We start from the raw sequence: 21,830 nt of genomic DNA, 5'->3' as shown, positions 1-21,830 counted from the left end.
CCTTCATTGAAGCTAACCAAAGCTAAATTTAGTGCACTTATTCTGTGTATGAGAGTCATTAGTGTAATCAAACAGTGTAGATGAAGGACCTCTATATATGTGTATATGTGCACGCGCGTGTGTGAGCGTGTATGTGTTTGGGTCCCTGATTATGTGTTTGTTTACAGGGATGGATGTATGTTTTTTAAACACACACCTTCCTCAAATCCAACTCCTCGCTAATCAGAATCACTTCACTTCTCTGATTCGTTGTTTACAGCGACTTCCCTACATGTTTATCTGAAGTACTTCCTGCCGCATTGTGGCGGAACTTTTCGGACTCAGGACGGTCTCAATTGGTTAGGTTCACTGTCATGTGACAATGGTGGTAATGTGTGAAGATCGTTTGCTGAGACAGTGCCCGCTAGTGAAGGAGTCTGTTGACTGTTATAAACACTGAATCATGCTGTTTTTCCCATCTAGAGTAAACAAGATTCCACAATTGAGAGGGGTTTCCTGTTATTAGAACACTTGTGTACTAACACTAATGTTTGAATCGTGGGAAACATTTTTCTTCCAGTCGTATTAGTGGAATAGCATGTCACTTAAATCAGAGAGGGCCATTAATTAAATATCAAAATCATGAAATTAAAGATGTCACTGGTGTACACAATGTGCTTGTTTATTAATCGGTAAACTTTTGACACAGCTCAGTTAGCGAGAGTGCACTCTATGCAGAAATCCACGTTTTTTGTAAAGAAAAAAAAAAAGGCAGAGTTTGTTCCAAACAACAACCCAACTCAAAAGGAGGGGCCATCTTTCTATGCTCTCAGCCTTTCTACCCACTTGGTCACTTTCCCTTTTTTGTGACAGCTTGGTAATCAATTGCCCTTTCATTCCTTTGGTGCCGTGCTCTCCTTGTGTTCCAGCATCTCCGTCCCTTTCCTGCGGCCCAGGTGGCGTTGTGGTTGCGCTGCGAGGGTGACTGACAGGAGGGAAAGTGCTGCTGCTGCGAGTGCAGGGGTGAGGAGGCCATGGAATGGCTGAAATGGCCACTGCTCTGAGAGGGCCCATTGTGTGTCCCCTTTTGGCCCTGCTGACCCTGGCTGACCCCCCTTGTCAGCGCTGGGGCCTTTGGGAGCTCTGTGTGTGCAGGTTTGAATTGATTAGGCGGCCAAGACCCAGACCACCACCCGGCTAAGGCCTGTCTGTCTGTCAACTTTCACTCTGTCTGCATCAAGCATTGCCACTGGTCACAGGCTCTGTGGTCTGCTTAGGGCTGGACATACATACACACACCAAGACACGTACAAACATGCTCAAACATATGCACACACACACATACACCGTGCAGACACACCCATGCCCCCCCTCACACACATGCACAATCAAAACACCCCATACACACATTCTCTCTCTCTCTCTCTCTCTCTCTCTCTCTCTCTCTCTCTCTCTCTCTCTCTATCTCTCTCTCTCTCTCTGTCGCACACTCCCTGAAATGGATGCATACATACATACACACATACACCCACACCCAAACCCACACTCACACACACATGGCTTGAGATTTGGAGGAGCATGCTCAGATCCTCAGCCACTACAAACAGTGTTACACTAGAGCCCAGGGCATTGTAAATGTGGCCAGAGCAGAACTGCCTCCATCATAAACCGACACAGGACCGGCCCAAGGGACGTCCATCGCAGCAGCACCAGGAACCCAACAGAACCCAGTCCCGTAACCTGACAGAGCGGCGCTCTGGGGGAACCTAAGAGCCAACCACTCTGCGTCGCTCTGGCCAAGAGTTGCGAAGAGGGCCAAGAAGCACAGAAACCACATTTAGAACATGGCAGAAGACTCCACAGAAATAAATACTCTCTGAGCTTCGCCTTTTTTACTTTTTTTCTTCTTTTTTTTTCCTGAGCAAATATTTTCACTGCAGGGAAACCTCACTCTGGCAAATGCTAAGCTCGTTCCATGCAGGCTTTTTCCAAATGTGTGTGTACATTTTTCTGAAATGTCCAAATCTGATACTGTGGAGTGTGTCCTTAGTGGCTAACAAACCCTTTGTTTCATGTTTCATAACACACACCACCGCCAGCCTGACTGAACGCCCCTACCCACCCTTTAACCTCTTCTTCGCCAGCAATCTTCAGCCTGATCCCCTTCCCCCAACGCCACCCAACCATCTTCCTCCCACCCTTCCCAGTTTCAAGGTTGTCGTCGAACTGCTGGCTAACCATTTCCTGCAGCGCAGAAGTCGTTGGATAAATGTTGTTTTGGTTTTTGTCAGGCCCCCGATCCCTGGCGGACCCCGGCGAGAGGAGACTCCTCAGAGGGAGGCAGAGGAGATTACAGTGCCGATGAAGCGTGAGAAATTACAGGCACTTACAAGTCATTTTACGAGAGTAGAAGAACCAGAGGACCACCCTTACTGTACTTACGCTGAGGTCCTTAAGGAGGGTGGACGTTCAGTACATACACATAGACTGTATAGCACCTCCCAAGACCACCTCCCAAGAGTGGCTATAGGCATGCAGGCACCCACACCCACATATACACACACACACTCACACACACACACACACAAAGACACACACACACACACACACACACACACACTCATACAGTACATATATACACACAAACCTTTAGATTAATCTGAAACAGATACATACACATAGATACACAGGCACACAGGCACAGGCATGTACTGTACACTCTTAACTGACCCTGAAACACAAAAACACACACAAACACACACACACACTCTAAACACATGCAGAAGAGCACACATGCGCAAGCACCCACCCAAGCCTGCATAATTCCCTCTTAAGTGATTACAGCAATAGATTTAATTGCATTGTAATCACACAGAGCATGCTTCATAAAGCCATAACCATTATTCCACTCGTACAGTATACACTCTGCACTCATACTGTCCAAGCTCACCACTGGGGCTCTCTCATGTGACAGCGTCTGTTACATGTGTGATTAATCAACTGCTGCACTTAGCTGCTTTCATCCTACCTCTCTCCACATCAGCTCTTGTTCTAGAGAAACATTGGGGCAGCAGCTCTGGTATTAGTGGGCAGCTCTTGCCTCGCTGAGGTTTAGTAGATGGAGGCCAAATAAAGCCTGGGGGTTGCTGGTCTCCTTAAAGCCCCCCACCCCCACCACCACCGTCCACCCCGAACTGAAGCCGAGGGATGAATTTGGGCACCGGCCCCAGACTTCCGCCTGGAGTGGAGTGGACTGCCCTGCCGATTTTAAGGGGAGCGGTGCAGTGCTGGTTTGGAAGGGATGCGCTTCACTGATATCTCCCGCTGGGCTGCAGGGCTGGACTCATGATCATCCCATTCCTCCATTTTACAAGTCCTTCCAGAGATTAATGTGTGTGGGTTTCTGCGTACATGTGTGTGTGTGTGTGTATGTGTGTGTGTGTGTGTGTGTGTGTGTGTCTGCTGTGTGTGTGTGTCTGGCTGTGCAAATCTCGTATCCACATGGATTGTCGAGTCTGTCTGTGTGTGCATTGAGTCTTTGTGCTGATGTCTGCCATAATGTGCAGTGACTGTTTCAGCCGTAAGGGTGGAGACACTCACCAGGGGCATTACAAAATGCTTGAGATGGTGTCGATAGCCTCCATAGACTAGGAACCGGCTCCGCTGCTCTGTGGGAATGTTTGAGCACAGCATCTTCTGCCATGGGCTTACCCTGGGTCTTTGATGGTTGCCAGCGTGGTTTTCTTTGGTTGTCTTCAGCCCTCAGAAGTCTTGTCCACCACATGTAGTTTTCCCTGCCCGGCATTACTCACAGAGAGTCACATGCAAGTGTCATAAACAGAGACACTGTGCTAGGGAGTGTGTGGTGAGAGTATGAATGTGGATGTGTGTGTTTGTGTGTGTATGCTGCCCTGTGCTCTTGGGGTCTCCTCGCAAACGCTCTCCAAAAGTGTCACAGAGCTCTGAGTTCAGTATCGGGACACACCACACACGCGCACACACACACTGATCAGATAAGATGAGAACAAAGTCTATACAGTGCTTGATGTTAGTAGATGAAACTCAATGCTCCGAGATAATGCCTAGGGCATATTTATAAAGCATATTTATTGCATTGTTTGATCGTTCCCCCTTTTTTTTTTTTCTTCTGTCTAAAGCAACACTCTTTTCTACACTTCTGACCTGTTTGAAGTTGTTATTGCAGTGTGTCACACACCATACTTTTTAAATGTACAAATATGAGGTTCCTTACTTTCATGTGTTGAGCTAAGCTAAGGCATATGTTTTAAATGTATATTGTCAACACTACGGTACTTTTGGATCCATTTACTGCTTTTATATTTGCCTACAAAGTTGCCTGAATTACTTTGAATTGTTTTGGTTAATAATTTGGTGTGGGTGGGCTTTAAGATCTGCTGAAAAAGCAGATTGGAGGACCATGATCTCTGCGCAGCCTCTACACCTCAGCCCTCTGCTTACACAGATGTGAAGTTTATGTTAATGGTCGTCTGGCAGTGACTGTGCATGAAACCCTGGGCGTGAGTGTGTGTGCAAGTGTATGAATGGATTTTGACGGAAGTATGCTTGACTGGCATTCGGAGGAGTCTCTCCCTTCATCACAGACCTCAGTGGTTTTCACTGTAGTACTCTCATTAGGCCTCCCCATGTCCCTGCTGACCGTCTCTATCCATCTCCTTCAGCGGGGCTGTCCACCGCACTCCCCAAGTATTCACTCAGCTCCCGCCCAGGTTCCCCCCCGGGGCAACCTCAGCCTAATGCGAACCAGGTGCGGACCTCCTCCTGGTTTCCGTGGTGAGATTGCCTGACTGACACCACGTTGTTGCTGGTGAACTGGAGCGTTGCCGGGCATCAATCGGGACGGCTGTGGAAAAAAAAGGGCTACACTTTCGCGGGAGCAGCTGTTTGGCTTTGCCGGGCCAAGGAGGCCTTTTCCAGTCACCTGTGTCTCCTCTTAATTAAGCAGTGTGTGATTCAGCGCACAGGGGTCACGAATGTGTATTCACATGTGCAGTGGTGTGTGAGAGGGAAGAGTGTGTTTACTTTTAGTTTTGCTTTTCTGCATTCATCTCAGAGCGAACGTCATGGTTGGCACATGATTATGTTTGTGTACTTGTGTGCATTTTTGCTGATGGCTGTGTAAGGAATGAGTGCCAAGGACATCTGCGCAGCTTCAGTAGGTTGTCGTAGGCTCCGTCATGACTACATGGGAAAGTAGAGGTCGCATACACCTCTTCTGATGGAAAGAGATCATCTAATGAGTCAGCCTACTCATATTTCCATTCAAGATATCTTTACATTGCCGAACTGTAGTGATCAGCCCTCAGCTGTATATATACAGTATATATGTATGTATATGCAATTGATTATTCAGCATAAATGCTGTCAGAGAGAAACACAACACCGGAAAACAACAGTGGGATTACTTGTCTCTATATTTAGTGTTTATGTACATGGATACTGGCAGAACAACGCTGTACATGTGACACACAGTGGTAGAACACAGAACACTTTTACAGAGCAGCTCCAGAGCAACACGCGGGCTGATATACACGGGACAGGGGAGAGGGGGAGAGGAATGTCTCAACATCAAACCATTCATAGATTTACATTATCCTCATATCAGTTATAATTACCATCAATAACAAAATAAAAATCAGCAACAAATTAACCAAAAAACAAAACAGAACAAACAAGAGGAGGAAGTATAAAATAATTTAAAAAACTCTCCTAGACATGTAGTGAGTATGCTATGAGAGAGGGAGAGCAGAGGAGAGAATGGGCTGTTGGGTGGGGTGTGTGTGTATGTGTGTGTTTGTAGGGGGGGAGAGTTGGACCTACACAGCAATCTCTGTGGTTCAACATGACACTCGAGTCAACAGAGGACTGACAGGCGGGAGGGACAAACGCAGGATTCATGCAGCAACCGACAGCAACACACACGAGATGAGAGATCGTCCTTCCTCCTCCTCCTACTCCTCCTCTTCGACACTCAGCCAACCCCGCAGGCGGCGTCAGCGCGCCAGTGCGAATCCCCCCGGGCTCTGGCCAAACGTCTCGACTTGGCAATGTAAACATAAATATACACGTCGGTATCTCTCGCTAAAAGCAGTTCCATCTCTGCCACAAGCCCACCAGCTGTGTGAGTAGTCAGTCTGTATACACTCCTTAGTAGAATATCACTTAGAGTTAAATAAACTTCTTTTTTTTTCATATATATATAATATATTTCTTCTGTGCAGTCCTTTTTTTAACAATACTTCCTCGTTTTCACCAGTTTGCTCTGGTATTTTACCGAGTGGCCACTGTGGCCCACCACGTAAACGTCCAGCAGGTAGCTCTTGCCGGCCTCCAGCCCTGTGATGGTTTCCGTGGTGACGGCCTTCTGGAGGTTGGGGCTGTAGAAGTACTTGCAGAGCACCTTCTCGGACTTGCGCCGCGTCTCCGGCCCGGCGCACTGGTTCTGCTCGCGCCGGCGCTGCTCCTCGCCGTAGCCCTCGGCCACCTCGCGGCGGTACACACAGAACTTGTTGCGCTCCTGCGTGCCCAGCCAGGCCACGGTGACTGAGGAGCAGGTGCGCAGCTTGTCGAATGCCTTGATGCGCGTATCCTCGGGCAGTGAGGGGAAGGGCTGCTTGCTGCTGGCCCGTGTACTGGCTAGGATCTTCAGTGTGGAGGCGCCCTTGCGGCTGCCGCGCACCCGGATCAGGTACTTGGCCTTGGCTTTCCCCCGCAGCTGGAACTGCCGGACACCCTCCACGTTCTGGGAGAGGAGTAACTTGCCGTCACGGCGCACCTGCACCTGGACGGTGTCCAGACAGGCGTGGACGAAGAGGGTAACGCGTTGGTGCGAGGAGACGGGGGCAAAGCGCAGGAACTTGGAGCCCTTGCGCTTGACGAAGACATCGGACATCTTGCCGTCCTTCAGCTCCACTGTCTTCTGCCGGGCCTCCTCCTTGGTGCGGGCGAACGTGCCCACGTAGGCCGTGCTGGTGTTGGTGGCACTGTTCACCGCGAACACGTCGAAGTAGTACTGGGTGTCTGGCTTCAGGTCGGACACAGTGAAGATGTTCTTGTTTCCGATGAAGAGCTTCTGGATGTCGCCAGTCTTGGGCTTGGGGCTGTAGGAGCGTGAGAGCTTGTTGCTAAGCGCCCTGTTGGTGGCCAGTGAGCGGTCCTTGCCGAAGTCGTTCTCGGACGGGACGAAGCCAAAATGAGCAAAGTCGAAGGGGCTGAAGTCTCGGCCGGGCTTTGGAGCAGCCATGAAGGTGTCGTCGAAGCTCATCTTCGCCTCGGCGGCGCAGAGGCTCTTAAAGTTGTGCTCTTTGTTGATGACCACGCAGTACTGCACAGGCTGGCCCATCAGGGAGCCTGTAGGGGTGGGCTTCCAGGCCAGTGTGACGGTGGTACGACCCAGGGCGGTCACATCCACGCGGGGGTCATAGGGCAGCTCAGGGTAGGGCTGGTCTGACTCAGGGGTGGTGGTGCCATACACTTTGAAGTTGCTGTCCTTCTCGGTGGAGAGAAGCTCCAACTGGTAGAGACCGGAAGGTGAGCTTGTGGATATGAAAGATTCCACATCGTTCCCTTTGTAATTGAAGAGTTCAGTGCCTTCGTTGGCAGTGACTTGTTGCTTCTGCTCTTCCAAGGGCTCAGGCTCACCTGTAAGTAAGTAAGAAAAGAAGGTAAGAGTGAGTGACAAATACGAGTGACTCATAACAAAAAAAAACAACAAAAGTGACAACAAAAAACCTACACACAGGGCTTTCCTCTTAGCGTCCTCACTAGAGCTACTTGATCCTGCTTTTGTTTGCTCTCTCTTTTCTCTGCCCTCATGCTAAATAATTTCCACGGATGCTGAAAATGAGGCGTTTTGCATGTTGATGCTGGTGAGGTCATGTCATGGCTCTCCGGACCCTTGCGGGCGATTAGCCCATCGTGAGCTAGCCTGCGTGTTTTCTCTCCAAACATCCCCTCAGATCACAGGGCCCGCATTCACTTTTGCCTGTCCTGGGAAGCCGAGCTACAAAGAGGCGCCTTGTAGCCTCCACGTTGGGGGAGCCAGTGGCCGGGGTTTATTTCGGCCAAGCGAGGAGTCATAATATTATGTTTGTCGACCAGGGAGTGCGCTCCACGGTGTACTAAATTAACACGAGTCGTGCTCAAAAGATCAGATCCCCGTGGAGGCGTTCGGCAAACACGGAAAAAGACAGACGGATTATGTATGCATATATTTACACTCCTGTGTGTTTATACTCCACATTCTATCAGACACGGGGGGGGGGAAACGAGAGCACATTTCTCGCTTGTCAGAGAGCACAAAACTGACACAGAGCAAGTGCCAAGTTCCCTCTTGCAGGAATGCGCTGCGAGGTCTGAGGACTTATCAATAGATCTCCTCCAGTCTGAGGCTTTATGAGCCAAGTCGTGATATTATCAAACCCTCTGCACTCCAAAGGGAGGAGAGCGATTGCACAGTACGTAACGAAAGGCACGCGAGGAGAGAGAGCGCACACACATCAACTCAGTGTTCAAACTGAATGATTAGCGGTCTGTGTTCCATCAGTTGAGCAAAAGTACAGGCACACAGACTGAGTAATGATGGGATTCCCGTGTCTGGAAATCATTAATTTTCAGCCACAGCGAGGGACCCAGATATTTTCCCGACGCGCACAAATTCAGCTAAAAGCTCTCCAGTGCATAAACACACATATATGCACCGCGTAACATACCACTAATCTCAGCATGTTCACACACTCGAATGACACATCAGGACCAACTGTTATGCATGCATGAGAACAAGAGAGACTGAGAACAAGGAAAGGGAGAGAGCAGGGGAGGGAGAGAAAGGAGGGGCATCCCTTTCAAGGCAACAGTGGGGGAACTAAGAAAGAGGAAGGGGAGGGGTCATGACCTTTTTTCTTGAATTGCATAGAGATGATTGGGATGAGGAGAGGAATTGTAACAGGCTCTATTCACCCTCTCCCCTGCCTTCATTCAGACTACTGCTGCTGCTGCTGCGGCTGTCTCTGGAACCATGACTGCTCTCTCTCAGTTCCACACTGTCTCTCTCTCTAACACAGACACACACACACACACACACACATACATGCATTCACACTCACTTACACACACACTGACATATCCTGACATGTACAAACAAACGCGCACACACACGTGCGTCAGGTGCGGTCCAGTCAGACGTCGGTCAGCCTAGTCCACACGCTCACTGGGAGCTCATAAATGGCTGATCTAAAAACGGCCACCTCCTCACGATGCAAAGCCGCCACATCAAAGGACGACACAAGGCTCCTTCATAGCCAAGTTCATTTAACGAGATTCCATGCAAGGCCCCGTTTATCCGGCTCTGAGTCATATTAACACCGATGAATACGCCCTTAATGTCTCACAAGTGTTACTTCAGGTGTTAAGTCTTAGGACTTTCCAAGGACTCTCACATCAGCAGAAAAGTCTACCATGAAACATATTACACAGTGTAAACAAGTGCTGTCTATTAACAGCAAGCCGTTCTTGAGAATGTCATCAGAGCACATGTGCTGTTGGCCTTTACCTGATCCCTCTCCACTGGCTTCCTCTGGCAGCTCCTGAAGGGTGAGCTTCCATTCCAGGGGAGCATCACATGGTGTAATCGTCACAGACAGAGGCGTGTTGTCCTCCTCGACCACAAAGTAGTACCTGCGGCAAACGGGACACAGAAAGCCTCGTCACATTTAGCATGGAGCAAACGGGTTACTGTTTCACTACATGTGCATCTACATTTCAGATATTTCACGCCTGGTCTGGAGAATGTTTGACATCTTAAAAGGTCTTGAAATGTATGTTATTGTTAGCACATTAATCATTTACTCTTTAACAACCACTCCAGCAACTACTTCACCACTGTTCTCTCAATAACTTTTAGCCTGGTGCTACAGTCTTGCCATTGAGACTTCATTGGCCCTTTCAACTTTGACACTGAAGATAATATACAATACTGATATGAATTAACATATACTCCTTTGGCATAACCACACCCATTAGTATGAGTGTGCTAGCAGCATGTTCATTTGGACGTTGTGCCTTTGCTGGGGTCTGTCCTGTGTCTGAGGAAATGTAGCTCTAGAAACCATCAGCTCCACCCTCCATATTCCCCGGGGTGAGAAGGCCCTCCTGTGAGGATTGAGGACGGGTGTTCATCTGACCATTTGCTTCAAACATGTTGAATCTAATTAACTCTACCAGGACTACCCACCCCCACCCCTCACCGATTCTGCCTCCAAACAAAATGGATACCCCAACACTCTCACACACATACATGACCACCACAAGCACAGAGCACTCTTCGATGGACTCTGACCTACACTCTATCACTTGAACATCAGTTTTTGCGAGCCCCCTCATCCATAATGCATACCCCGTACTCGTCAGAGGCATGTCCATTAATGCTTTCAACATCCCACTGCTCCCTATACGTGTCAGAAGAAACACACACACACACACACACACACACACACACACACACACACACACACACTTCCATGCTGCTGGTGGTAATACGTGAGGCTGAGGCCAAGATGTGTTGAGGTATAACCCCCCACCCTATCTGGGTGAGTGCTAATATTTCAGCTCCTCATCCGTAATGGAGGGTTTCCACTCACGGTCGGCCGTGGCTGACCGCAGACAGATGGCGTACCTTTTGGGCGTGTCTCTGAAGAGGTAGCCACTGATCTCCGCTCCGTCGGGCATGACAGACGAGTCATGGAACACGGCTTTGTCTCGGATCTGCATCTGGAAGAGGCCCTCGTCTCTAGTGGGCAGTTTCTGGGCCACCGTCCCCAGCGCCAGGGCCAGAATCAGGCTGACAGGACCGCAGAACATTCTCATGCTGAAGGAGAAACAGGAAAAGAACAATCATCTCATTACTATTCAGGACAAACTGAGAAACATAGAAAACAATTAAGACATTCTCCCTGTACTGTATGTGAACAAATCTAGTGTGATCGTCAGATTATTCAGAGAGGGCTTTAAGGGCTGTGTTTCCCACTGCCTTTTTGAAATGTATGCAGTAGCACATACCAGTGGCCTCCCTCACAAACGAACACCTTACAATTATGCAGCCTGAGCTCCCTGCCACAGTACATAATAAGGTTGCCTTAGTCCACACTAAGGCCGGTGACGAGGCACCACATACCACACGACCATAGCGCATTGCTGCGCAGCTGAGACAGCCAGTCTGACACAGCTGTGCTTCAGGCTCCAACACCTCAGGACATGGTGATAAAACTCATCTCACATGTTCTGGTCAAGGCCCCAGATCTGAACTTTAAGACTCCTCTACCTCAGAGCAAGTGCTTCAGCTGCACTGCAGCATGTGTGAGGGCTCGTTCAGCGTGTATAAGGGCTCGAGAGCATGTGGAGCTGGGGGCGGATAAAGAAGTTCTTCAAGTTGGACAGGGCGGATTCATACTTATCCCTCAAATGGCCATTATCTATCTACCTACAGAATCACGTACTCTTGGTAAAATGCATGATGACATAGGGAATGGCTGGACAGACTCCCTCTCTTTCTCTCTCTCTCTCTCTCTCTCTCTCTCTCTCTCTCTCTTTCTTTTCCCTCTCTCTCTCACTCTCTTTCTTTTCCTTCTCTCTCTGTCTTTGCTCCTGCTCTCTTCCTCTGGCGAAGGAGCGCTCTGAAGATATCCTCTGTCTATTGATTTGGCCACATTGATTGCAGCTGATGGGAAAGCCAAATCCCCACTGATTTAATCAGGCTAATGATGGCAGATTAGCCAGATACTTTACTGCCATTTACTGCAAGTGAGAGCCTGTCCTTTTAATGACCCTGCCACTCTCCCTTCTCTCCATCTCTACGCTATTCTCTCACTTCCTCTCCGCTTCACTGTTGTTCTGTTTCAATTCTCTCACACCGGGACACTTTCTAAATCATCGAGAGACGAGTGTTTCTGGTGTCCCCAGAGCCATCAGATGCTCGGCACACTCCCATCGCTGTAAAGCCCAACTTTTATTGCTCTGTTATCCTTTCTTTATCGAACACGCAGCGCCAGCGCCAGCAGAACTCATAACGGGCTTCCATACATAGAGCGGAGGGGTAGTGGTGGGAAGCCGATAGGGTTGAGGGGCAGCCTTACAAGTGGCACTTCGAGGTTTGACTTTCAGAGAACGGATCCTTATCTCATTCCACTTCAGAAGCGTGTCGGGAGGAACAAAGACATGTCTATTTTTACTGTGGGACGGCTCGGAGGTGCTGAGCACCGGGCTCCTCTGCAGTCTTCCCTTAAGGAGAGCTGGAGCAGGAAGAGATGGACATTCTCACACAATTCTGTCCATTCAGCTTCACTGGGAAGTCAGTGGACAGTCCAGTGGTGTCGCTAATTTGGGGGGTTTAACAGCCAAAAGTATGACTTTGTCTGATATCATTTGAGCAACAGTATGCTGCATTCTCACAGCGGCCCAATGTACAGCTCTTCAGGATGTACATGGGTCTGTGTTACTTAGGGTCATTACTTCATAATCTGTATATGTACGGGGTGATTTGGCTTTGGGGTCATAGCTCCTTGTTTTCTCGTTCTGATTCAACTGGATGATCTAGTCTATCTTTCCCATCCCTCTGGAGTCTCCATGGTCTCTCCACAATGTGGGCTTGCACAGTTCTGTTCAGTTCTGTATGGGTCTGTATGGGCTTGGGCAATTCCCAGGCCAAAGAGGACTCCCATACAAAAATAAAACTTCAAAAAACCTGCATCTGGAACAAATAAGCCCTAATGTTTAATTAGAGCAATGGAGAATGTCTGATCGTAATTTGGGGGAGGATAATTTGAAGGCAGAGTCAGCCACAATCGTGTCAACTTTGTTTTGCTGCCGTTTATTTATTTATTTATATATTCATTTATTTTTCAATTTCATTCCGACAGGAACTTTGTTCAAAACTTGAAGCACTTGCGGGTTGTAAAGAATGAAAAAAAAGTCAGATGCATGATAAATAGGAGCCTCTGGCAGCTAAGAGAAAAGGGCTTCTGGGGGTGGAGGGGATAATGCCGAACAGCTTAAATTCTCAAAGCATAATGGGAAATAATCTGCTGAATGGCTCTCTTTGACTGTTAATCACTTACAGTAGAGGACCATTGATTCCAATGGCAATAACCTTTTCATGTCTGCACAATTATTATGGTGAAATTAGGACAATTTCTCAAATCATTGCAGTGACCATAACGTATCTCACGGTCTTTACAAGTGCCTTGTGATCTTTGTGGCCATTCAGAAAACACACCAAAAACAAAAAAATGTAAGGGTTAAATACCCATACAACTGTTCAAGTGGGCATAACTATCCTATGCAACAATCCTCACTGGAAGACTGTGACTGTGTAAATTCTTTCTTAATGGCTTTCCACTGTGGTGTGCTCCTCACAACACCAGAGTGATGTTAACCATGGGAAAACAAACAGTGACACCACTGAAGGCATATTTCACACAGTCGATGTGTTATCATTTATTTCTGACCACTGAAAACAATTGTATGTTCGTTAATGTGATTGGCTCGTTATGGCTGATGTACTGAACACGCTCTGAAAGTACTTGTGTCTTGTGCACTTGTGTCACACCATCCGGAGGAGACAGTGATTGACAGGAAGCACAGCAGAGCAAATGAGTGAAATCTTCTCTCTGTTTCTTGTCCCCTCTGACTCTCTTTCTCTCTCACTCTCTCCCTGCCGCTCTTTATCTCTGTCTCCCTCTCTCTACACCCCCCCCTCCCCCCCACCCCCCCTCCCCCCCGCTCTCAATAATGCTACAGTGGCTCATCTCCACAGCATGGACTCTCACTGGAATAACCTGTCCATGACAAAACCCAGCACAATACAACACCACGTCACAAATCTAAGACAGGCCAGTGTAAGTCAATGAGTCACCTTGAGGTTACTAACCTCAATAGCTCCCCTTCAGTGGATATATTTATTTGTATGGTCATATTGCTGTCTCCCTCCAGTGCCCTGCCAACACTGCTACATCTCCTGTCTGCCGATCCCACATGGAGACCATTAGCAGGAGAAGAGGAGGAGGAGAAGCAGCAGCAGGAGGAGGAGGAGAAGGAGGAGGAGAGACACTTTAATTTCAACACAAATAAAAAGACATTTCGGATTCCACCCAAGCAGAGTCTTGGTGCTGCTCCTGTAAACCTGGCGTCTGTGTGTTTCCTCGCGCCGCACTCAAGACGAGAGATTTACAAGAGCCTGACGGCATAAAGCAATCCTCCGTTTCCGTGACAGAGACAAAATGGGGGTTGGCAAGGTATAGACAGGGAGAAAGAGAGAGAGAGAAAGAGAGAGAGAGAGATAGAGATAGAGAGAAAGACAGGGGGAGAGAGAGAGAAGATGAAGACTACACCGCAGCTTTTTCCCCCAAAACACACTAGACCTGCATCAAACTGGAACAGATGTGCACGGCAGCCAAACCCGAATTTGTACCGGCGTTCCAGGAAAGCCAAACATTAGGAATGTTGATGAATTGGTAGAGTGTGATTATGGCAAAATTCCAGGAACAAGTCCTTGACCAAAAAAAAAAAAAAGATTCCCGCATCCAGTCAGGATGGTTGCCCAGTATTGTTAATGGAAGGGCTGATTTTCTGAGTCCAGTTAAGAACAGAAAATCATGTCTAGGAAGGGGGAATGGGGGCTGAGAGAGGGTACTTAAGACAAGGCCCTCTTTAAAAACTCCAGCTCGTCAGCATCACCAATCCTAGCATGTCCTGTTAAAAAAAAAGGCCAGAACATCATATAATCTACATGTCCTTCGTTGGCACAGGGAGAGGAGAGTCTATTCTTTCATTCCCTTCAGAGTCATCCCCTTCCCATCTATCTCTAGGGCCCCCACAGTAAGTGTGGCATCCTGGAATGCTCCTTAGCGCACCAGGGGCAAGGTCAGAGGGCACTCTCTATTACTCCTCTACAAATGAGGCATTCAAATGAAGGGCCCACCTCTGACTGATGTGAACTCCCTTGCTGTCATTGTGATGGGAGGGGAAGATCACACAGATTACCCAACGGAGAGGAAGAAAAGGCCCCCCCATGGGAATGTCGCGTCCACCCCGCCACCCATCAGCATATCAAGGACGAGGGTGGCGAACGGAGCATCGTGGGAAATCAGTCAATCACGTACCATTCCCTGACATCAGCAGAAGGGAGCACAGAGACCCCCTTCTTAAAAACAGAGGAGGCAAAGAAGGGGTATCTGGGGGGGAAACGGCACTTGCTAAGTTTGCAGGAAGGGACGCAATTGTGAGCGTTGCCCAAGCAAGTGTCCAGGAATGTTTGCTGAACAGGTATGGAAATGAGGAAAACGTATGAATTAAAAAAGGATTAATCCCAGGCTAGGAAATCCCTAATCTCCCACCTACAGGACGTGACATCCAGCCCCAGCTGTCTGCACAAAGGCAATCGCAGCAGAGACTGTATATCCTCCGCTGCCTGTCAGAGTGCCGGATGCATAAATGGCTATAGCAACACTGGCGGAATTCTTTCAGCCCTGTGTTTTCATATGCAAATTAAGGTTTAGTTACGGTATGCAACACAGACCTTCCCATTTTAAGACTTTTTTGTTCATGATTCATTCTCCTGAGAAAGTACGAGAGGCAGAGAGGCTTTGCTTCACTTTTTAAATACAGTTATTCAAATCCCCATGATATTCCCAAGGCCAAGATGGACAAGAAAATGACATTAAATATATATTATTCACAAACACAAAGAAGCAAGGCACTAAATGTCTAGGTGATAGTAAATATTGAACCAGCACTTTATCATATAAACAATTCAAAATTGTCTAACAACTTTTTTCCCCCAAAAAAAATATTGTAAAAATTCTAATTTCAGTGTTTCCCCAAATCAAGTTCACTAATTCACTTCCAGTCTAAATGTTGCACAGTGCCACACATAATTGTACAACGAAATGTACGGTTTTTAAAAAAGTGAAATACATAGTATGCAGCAAAATGGAATTGTATGTGGTTTACTCTAATTGCAAAAGCAGGGTCAAGTGCTGCTGTCAGGTTCCTGCAGGTGCGTACATTTGTCCGTCAGGTAGGCGAGAAACTTTGGACCTTAATTACAACCAGAAATAATTAAAAGCTTCTCCTGCATATTTTCAGTGGAGAGCCAGCGTCTACAACACTATAAAACCGACAGCCTGAGAGAATGTATGCCTGACACTATAGAAGGGGGCGAGGACGCATACTGATGAATTGCGTGTGGCGGCTTAGGACGGCGCTCGGTCACCTCTGAGAGCATGGGAACCCCATCACGAGCACAAAGCGGAGCGTCCCAGCCCCAGAACCCGTGTACACTGCCCTCCGCGTGTCCTTTTTTAACTCCTTCAAAAAGTTCACGTATTCCGCACGCCATTCAGTCGTCACCCCCAACCCCCATCCACACACACACACACACATACACACAGTCTGAGGAACCAAATTAAAGGAGCGTGCGAGCTCGGGCTTGATTGAAATGTGTTCGAAACCCTTAACTTCCCGGAGTTGTAAACCGCAAACCCCTTCCCTCGCTCACTGGCAGCTTTTTCAAAGGCAGCCGTGCTTTATACGGAGAGTCCCTCTGTTTCTTGTCTTCTTCCCTCTTCTCTTAACTGCCAAACTCTTCGAAAACGTTTTACATTCAACCACTTATTATGAAAAGGCAAATGCAGACATGCATGTTTTTTATTATTATTATTTCTTCATATTGTAATTGATTCCAGCTCATCCTATCATTGAAATTTACCCGTAACAGCAGAGTTTTTCAGTGATTTTTTAATAGTCTTACCTTATTGACCAGTTGAGTGTTGTGGAAGATATTTTGAACATTCGTCCGATCCAAGATTATGTGTTTCAGTTCAATTTGCGAGCAACACAGTTAAGAAAACTAAACGTGTAGGGATGCGAGTTGACAATATTCAAAGGCGCAATAAAGTTGTCCTTTTTCTGTTCCCGGTAGAATCCTCAATGTTGGTGCGGTGGCAATGGGATTACAGCACTTGGTGCGTGCACTCACATCTAGCGGATTTAGCTTGTCCCAAAAGTCTGAGGGTATCCTGAGTTTTGGCAGAGTGTACCTCCCCTGCCGTGCGGTCGCTTCAGAGACTCCGTCTGAACTGAGAGGCGAACTGGTGCGAACTCAGTCTCTCCCCGCTCTCGAGAGTGACTCCCAAAAGCCAGCCCACTCCTCCTGGACAACACGGCCCCAACAAACATAAAACCCAACCAGACTCCCTCCACAACCTGCATCTGGCCTATCACAGATAGGCCTGAAGGCTCTCCACTGGTATCACTTTATGAATGAAAAACAAGTTAAGAAAACGTTGATGTCATTGTTAGTGGAAGGCTTAAGAGCATCGCTCATTTATCACAATAAGAGTAATTGGGTCTTATGTTGGCCGCATTGGTTCACCTGTCTGAAATCGACAATTTAATTTCCAAGCAATTTCAATTATATTTAGTTTAGTCTACTGTGATAGGTTGTGCCTATACACTCAGTTACAACAGCATTGGACGTGGCCAGAAAAGTAGCTGAAAAATGCTCTCTTGAAATGCTTTGTCGATGCCTGTCAGGTTGTTTTCAGGGAGGGGATTCCCTCGAAATTTCTCTTAAAGAGACTTGTTTACAGCGTTAAGATTAGACTTCTGCAGCACCCTCTTCCCAAGTCACGCAACCCCCGAGGGAATACCGTGTGTGTGGGCAAGTCTTATCATAGGAGTCTGCCAGAGGAAAAACAGTTCGCTTCTAACGTGTCTTGCGTATTTGATTGAGCACCCATCCCATTCGTGAAAGGGTAAAAGAATACACTGTGTTGGCTTAAGCTTTATTTACCCTCTCTTGGTTTTTTATGTGTACTCCAAGGCATCCTCATAAACACTGGTGTCTCTTTGACCTATAGATATTCCGTGTGCGGTTGCAAACACACTGGCGAGACAGTTGGTCTTTTGTGTAAGGCCGGACCGTAACCCACGGCAGTAAATATTTATTTTAGATAAGGGTAGTTTGAGATAATCCTGTCGGTGATGGGAGGTAATTACAACTACATTTATGGCTTTGTGAGGGTCACACTTCCCTAGACCCATGCAGCCGACTCAGAAGCGGATCTTCACCGGAGTGCGCTGCTATCTGGGAATCAGGCTTGGAAAGGATGATCTCAACCGACCGAGCAAAACAAATGACCAGAATAGTGGTTCTTAAAGGGGGTGAATGTGGACGCCATACGTTTGATTGGTGACGTCACAGCGACTGGTCAAAATGCCAGAAGGTATGTAGCGTAACAAGTGCATTTATGTGGCCTGTATCGGTAAGTTTAGTCAGAGGTTTCCTAAATCGTGCAACTTTAAATTTCCACCCGTCTGATTTCACCTCAATTCATGTGCGTTACATCGCATGTGGCCTACAAGATTTTTCAAACACATCTCTGTTGTGAATAAGTGCAATATCCCCATCTAGTGGTAAATTAGACATCGCCAATCCACCAACAGTTAACATTTCTTTAACCATCAGATATGAGGAATGCAGGACAAGATTCCAGGAAACTGAGGAATGTTTCTACCGTAGAGCTAGATAATTTCAAAGGATTTTGATGTTCTCTCCACTTGATAGGGTCACTGACATGACAATCATCACACAGTGTCACTGTGAAGACAAGAAGAGGAAAGAACATGAACACTGAATGAACCCAGCAGATGTACTAGAAACAATGGAAAACAATCAATATTGGACTTCCCATGCATCTAATGCAATCACAAATATTACATGCCGACGACTACCTTGAAACACATTTATTTCAAACCCTTTCTATGTAAAGGTTCGCTTGACTGTCATTGTGACTAAAATCACAATGTCACACCTACTGTCAGAAGCGCCACTTGTATGGAGAGCATGTTAAGGACTACCCTACAAGTTCTACAGGAATCCACGTTGTTCCTTGGTAAGCCGAGAGAGCATAGCTGTCACTCTGACTTAGCTCCAGTCTCCTTTCAAAAGCACTTTACCGTAATTGACTCAGAAGTCCAGAGGAGCACAGCACACTAGAGAGGCTGACAGAACCACACTTATTGTAAGCTATGGTGAGGGGGGTCTCCACTTTGCATGCACGGTAGTACGCATCAGCAGAACGTTTGTAGTGGGAAGCGCACACACACACATAAGCACATCTTAAGATATTCAGCGCTCTCACGGCTGTCAAAACACACCCACACCCCCACACACACGTACACACACATGCACCCACACACAAATGCACGCACACACACACACATCTCTTTCTGAGGAAGTTCTTCCTCTCCTCTCTGGAATGCCAGCTGAGCAGAGGGTACACTCAGTGAACCGCTCACAGAACTGCAAATCATTAACTTCTAGAAAAAGATCCCGCCATGACAACAAGCCCTCTGTAAACAGGCCTGGTCATTTATGGTTTCCCTTTCCTGTCCTCTCCTTGTGTGTTTGTGTCAGGAACACAAAGCAATGAGAACACAATGGGTGACCTTTCACCTCTACCCCCCAGTGGGCACAGATACCTCCCCAACAGTGCTCCAGCTTGCCACCACTGCCCTGGAGAGTGTATTTAAATTGAGACCAAACTGGATAGAAACATAAGCCTGTTTGATAAACAAATGAGGGCAGATAGACACACACACACACACATACTTAGACCACACAAAAGGAAAGGAAAGGTGAATTACCATGATAACATGAAAATGGGAAGTTGGGGAGGATGAAAGATATTCAACTTTTGTTATTCAACTAAAGGCGCATCCATTTTTCTTCTCCCTCATTCTATTCCTGGTGGCAAGGATGACCCTCTGAGCAGCATAAGCTTCCTAGCCTTCCCAATTGATGGCACACAAACGGAAGAGGAATTCCACATTCGGAGACAGGAATTTTCCAATTCATCATCTAAATGATTTTACCTGTTTAACAGCAACACACACACATTTCGATAAACATCGCCAAGCCGTCTGTTGACATGAGTGGATTCATCCTTTCTAAATTTAGTTACCTCTCCTTCAAAAGGGCTCTTTCCCTCCCCGGGAAAAAGAGAGGGGGTAGTGGGGGAGGGGGTTGAAGAGAGAAAACCTCAACTGAAAGCAGATGAGAGGGAGAGGAGACAAGTGAGAAGCAAATGCCAAGTCAGGGTCTTACTTCATGTACTTATCCACTTATAGCATAGCTGGGGTAGTGTGCGATTCTAGTCTATTATCCAATAAGAGAGCAGCGTAGCAGCCATGGTAGACCAGCCAGGGGACAGCAGACGTAAACATGAATGAAGATCAGAGTTTGGAGGATCGCAAGCGGTCCCACACAGCTCACACGCTAATGGGCTGTGCGTGTTTCAGGTAGGGTTGCGTGCCTGCATGCATATAGTATAGGCATGCATGGATGCATGGATGCATGCATGGAAGTATATGTTTTTTGATCACACACCTTATATCCCTTGTAATGACATGCACAGTATCATAGAAAGTGTGGCAAAGAGTAATGGCACTCCTTACTTGGGCAATAACATAAAACTAGGGTGAGACTTTAGGGTTAAGCATAAAAAGTAAGTGACAGAGTATTGAAAAGGACAATTACAATAGTGATAATTAGGGTGCCACACTGATCGTAATTAAAAGTGTCTGAATGATCCCTCTTTGCCTTTGAAATCCCCTTAAAATACTTAAAATGCATTGAGATTTCACATCCTGTGGGGGAAACAAAAGATAGAGATAACACTGATTTTGGAAATGGTTCAAATCATCAAATGTGGTTAAAGAAAGCTTAAGAAAGACCATTTCCTGTTGATAATGATTGTCACGTCTTTAAGATAAGACTATTTACATGAAAGGCCACTGTTCTTCAACCTGACAATATATCTATTAAATCACCTTTACATAAGCTGTCACACGTGTAAGGGCCTTAAATGTTTAATGGCATGAAATGGCCTTGTTTTACTGAGATTCTCTTTACTCACTTTCAAAAGCAAGTCATCTGGAAAGTAAACACTATTTTGCAAAGACCGAAAGTAAACAAATCACTAAATGAGCAAACGATCATCATTACACAACCACTGTATTTAAAGCAGCAACATACACTTGGTTAGGTTGTTCAGTATGTGTGAAGCATTGGAGACAGAGAGAAGCATGTGGTATCCCTATAGCCATGTTTATGTCATTAAGACATCAAACGTCCCACAGAGGTCTTTAAGCTTTATGACAGTTGTTCTGTGTTTATCTGCAGAAACTTCAAACACGATATGTCTGTTTTTCTGCGCACAATTTTTTCCATTAGGAGGAATCTCATAAAAGGTACTGTGGAGCAGCTCCAACAGCAACATCCCATGCCGGACAGACCTGGCATCCACTATCTGGATGAAGATTTTTAAGCACATAAAACACAGACAAACAGGAATGGACACACACATTATTTTTCATTTTGTGTGTGTGTGTGTGTGTGTATATCTGAGAATGTCCTCATCTGTCTGCTCATATCTGATATTTCTTTAAAATATTTGTATTCCAGCATAGTTCCAAACACAGTACTAAGTGTCTTTTCATTCCTCATAGCTTTTGTGGTCATTTGTGGTCGACAATGTAGTGTTCAAAAAGGTCTGCCAGCAACGCATCCTACAGGAGCACTTCACCTAAAGTAGCATATCTCTTTTTTTCAGTGATAGATGGGTTTCATGATTTCTTTTTTTTAATGTAGAGAAAGCACCTCTCTACACCCCAGCACAGCAGACATCTATCTCTAAAGATGTTTCTTAAAAAGTGAATAAGTAGATTTACATTACTTACATTACTGAGGACTTTGG

General features: G+C 46.7%; 1 protein-coding gene across 1 annotated transcript; it reads right to left on the bottom strand.

The window, feature by feature from the left end:
* Positions 1-6,247: 6,247 nt before the first annotated feature.
* On the bottom strand, positions 6,248-16,954 carry ndnf (neuron-derived neurotrophic factor; the record flags this gene model as incomplete). Its single annotated transcript, XM_080833082.1, has 4 exons — positions 16,820-16,954; positions 10,691-10,882; positions 9,569-9,693; positions 6,248-7,659 (listed from the first exon to the last, which is right to left on the bottom strand). Exons 1-4 carry the CDS (start codon positions 16,858-16,860, stop codon positions 6,248-6,250), a joined length of 1,770 nt encoding a protein of 589 aa, XP_080689208.1. The 5' UTR covers positions 16,861-16,954.
* Between the last annotated feature and the right edge of the window lie 4,876 nt (positions 16,955-21,830).

Source organism: Sprattus sprattus (genome assembly GCF_963457725.1).
Source record: "Sprattus sprattus genome assembly, chromosome: 2".
Lineage (NCBI taxonomy): Eukaryota > Metazoa > Chordata > Actinopteri > Clupeiformes > Clupeidae > Sprattus > Sprattus sprattus.
The sequence above is the reverse complement of the archived record's forward strand: the minus strand, read 5'-3'. Positions and strand labels throughout refer to the sequence as shown.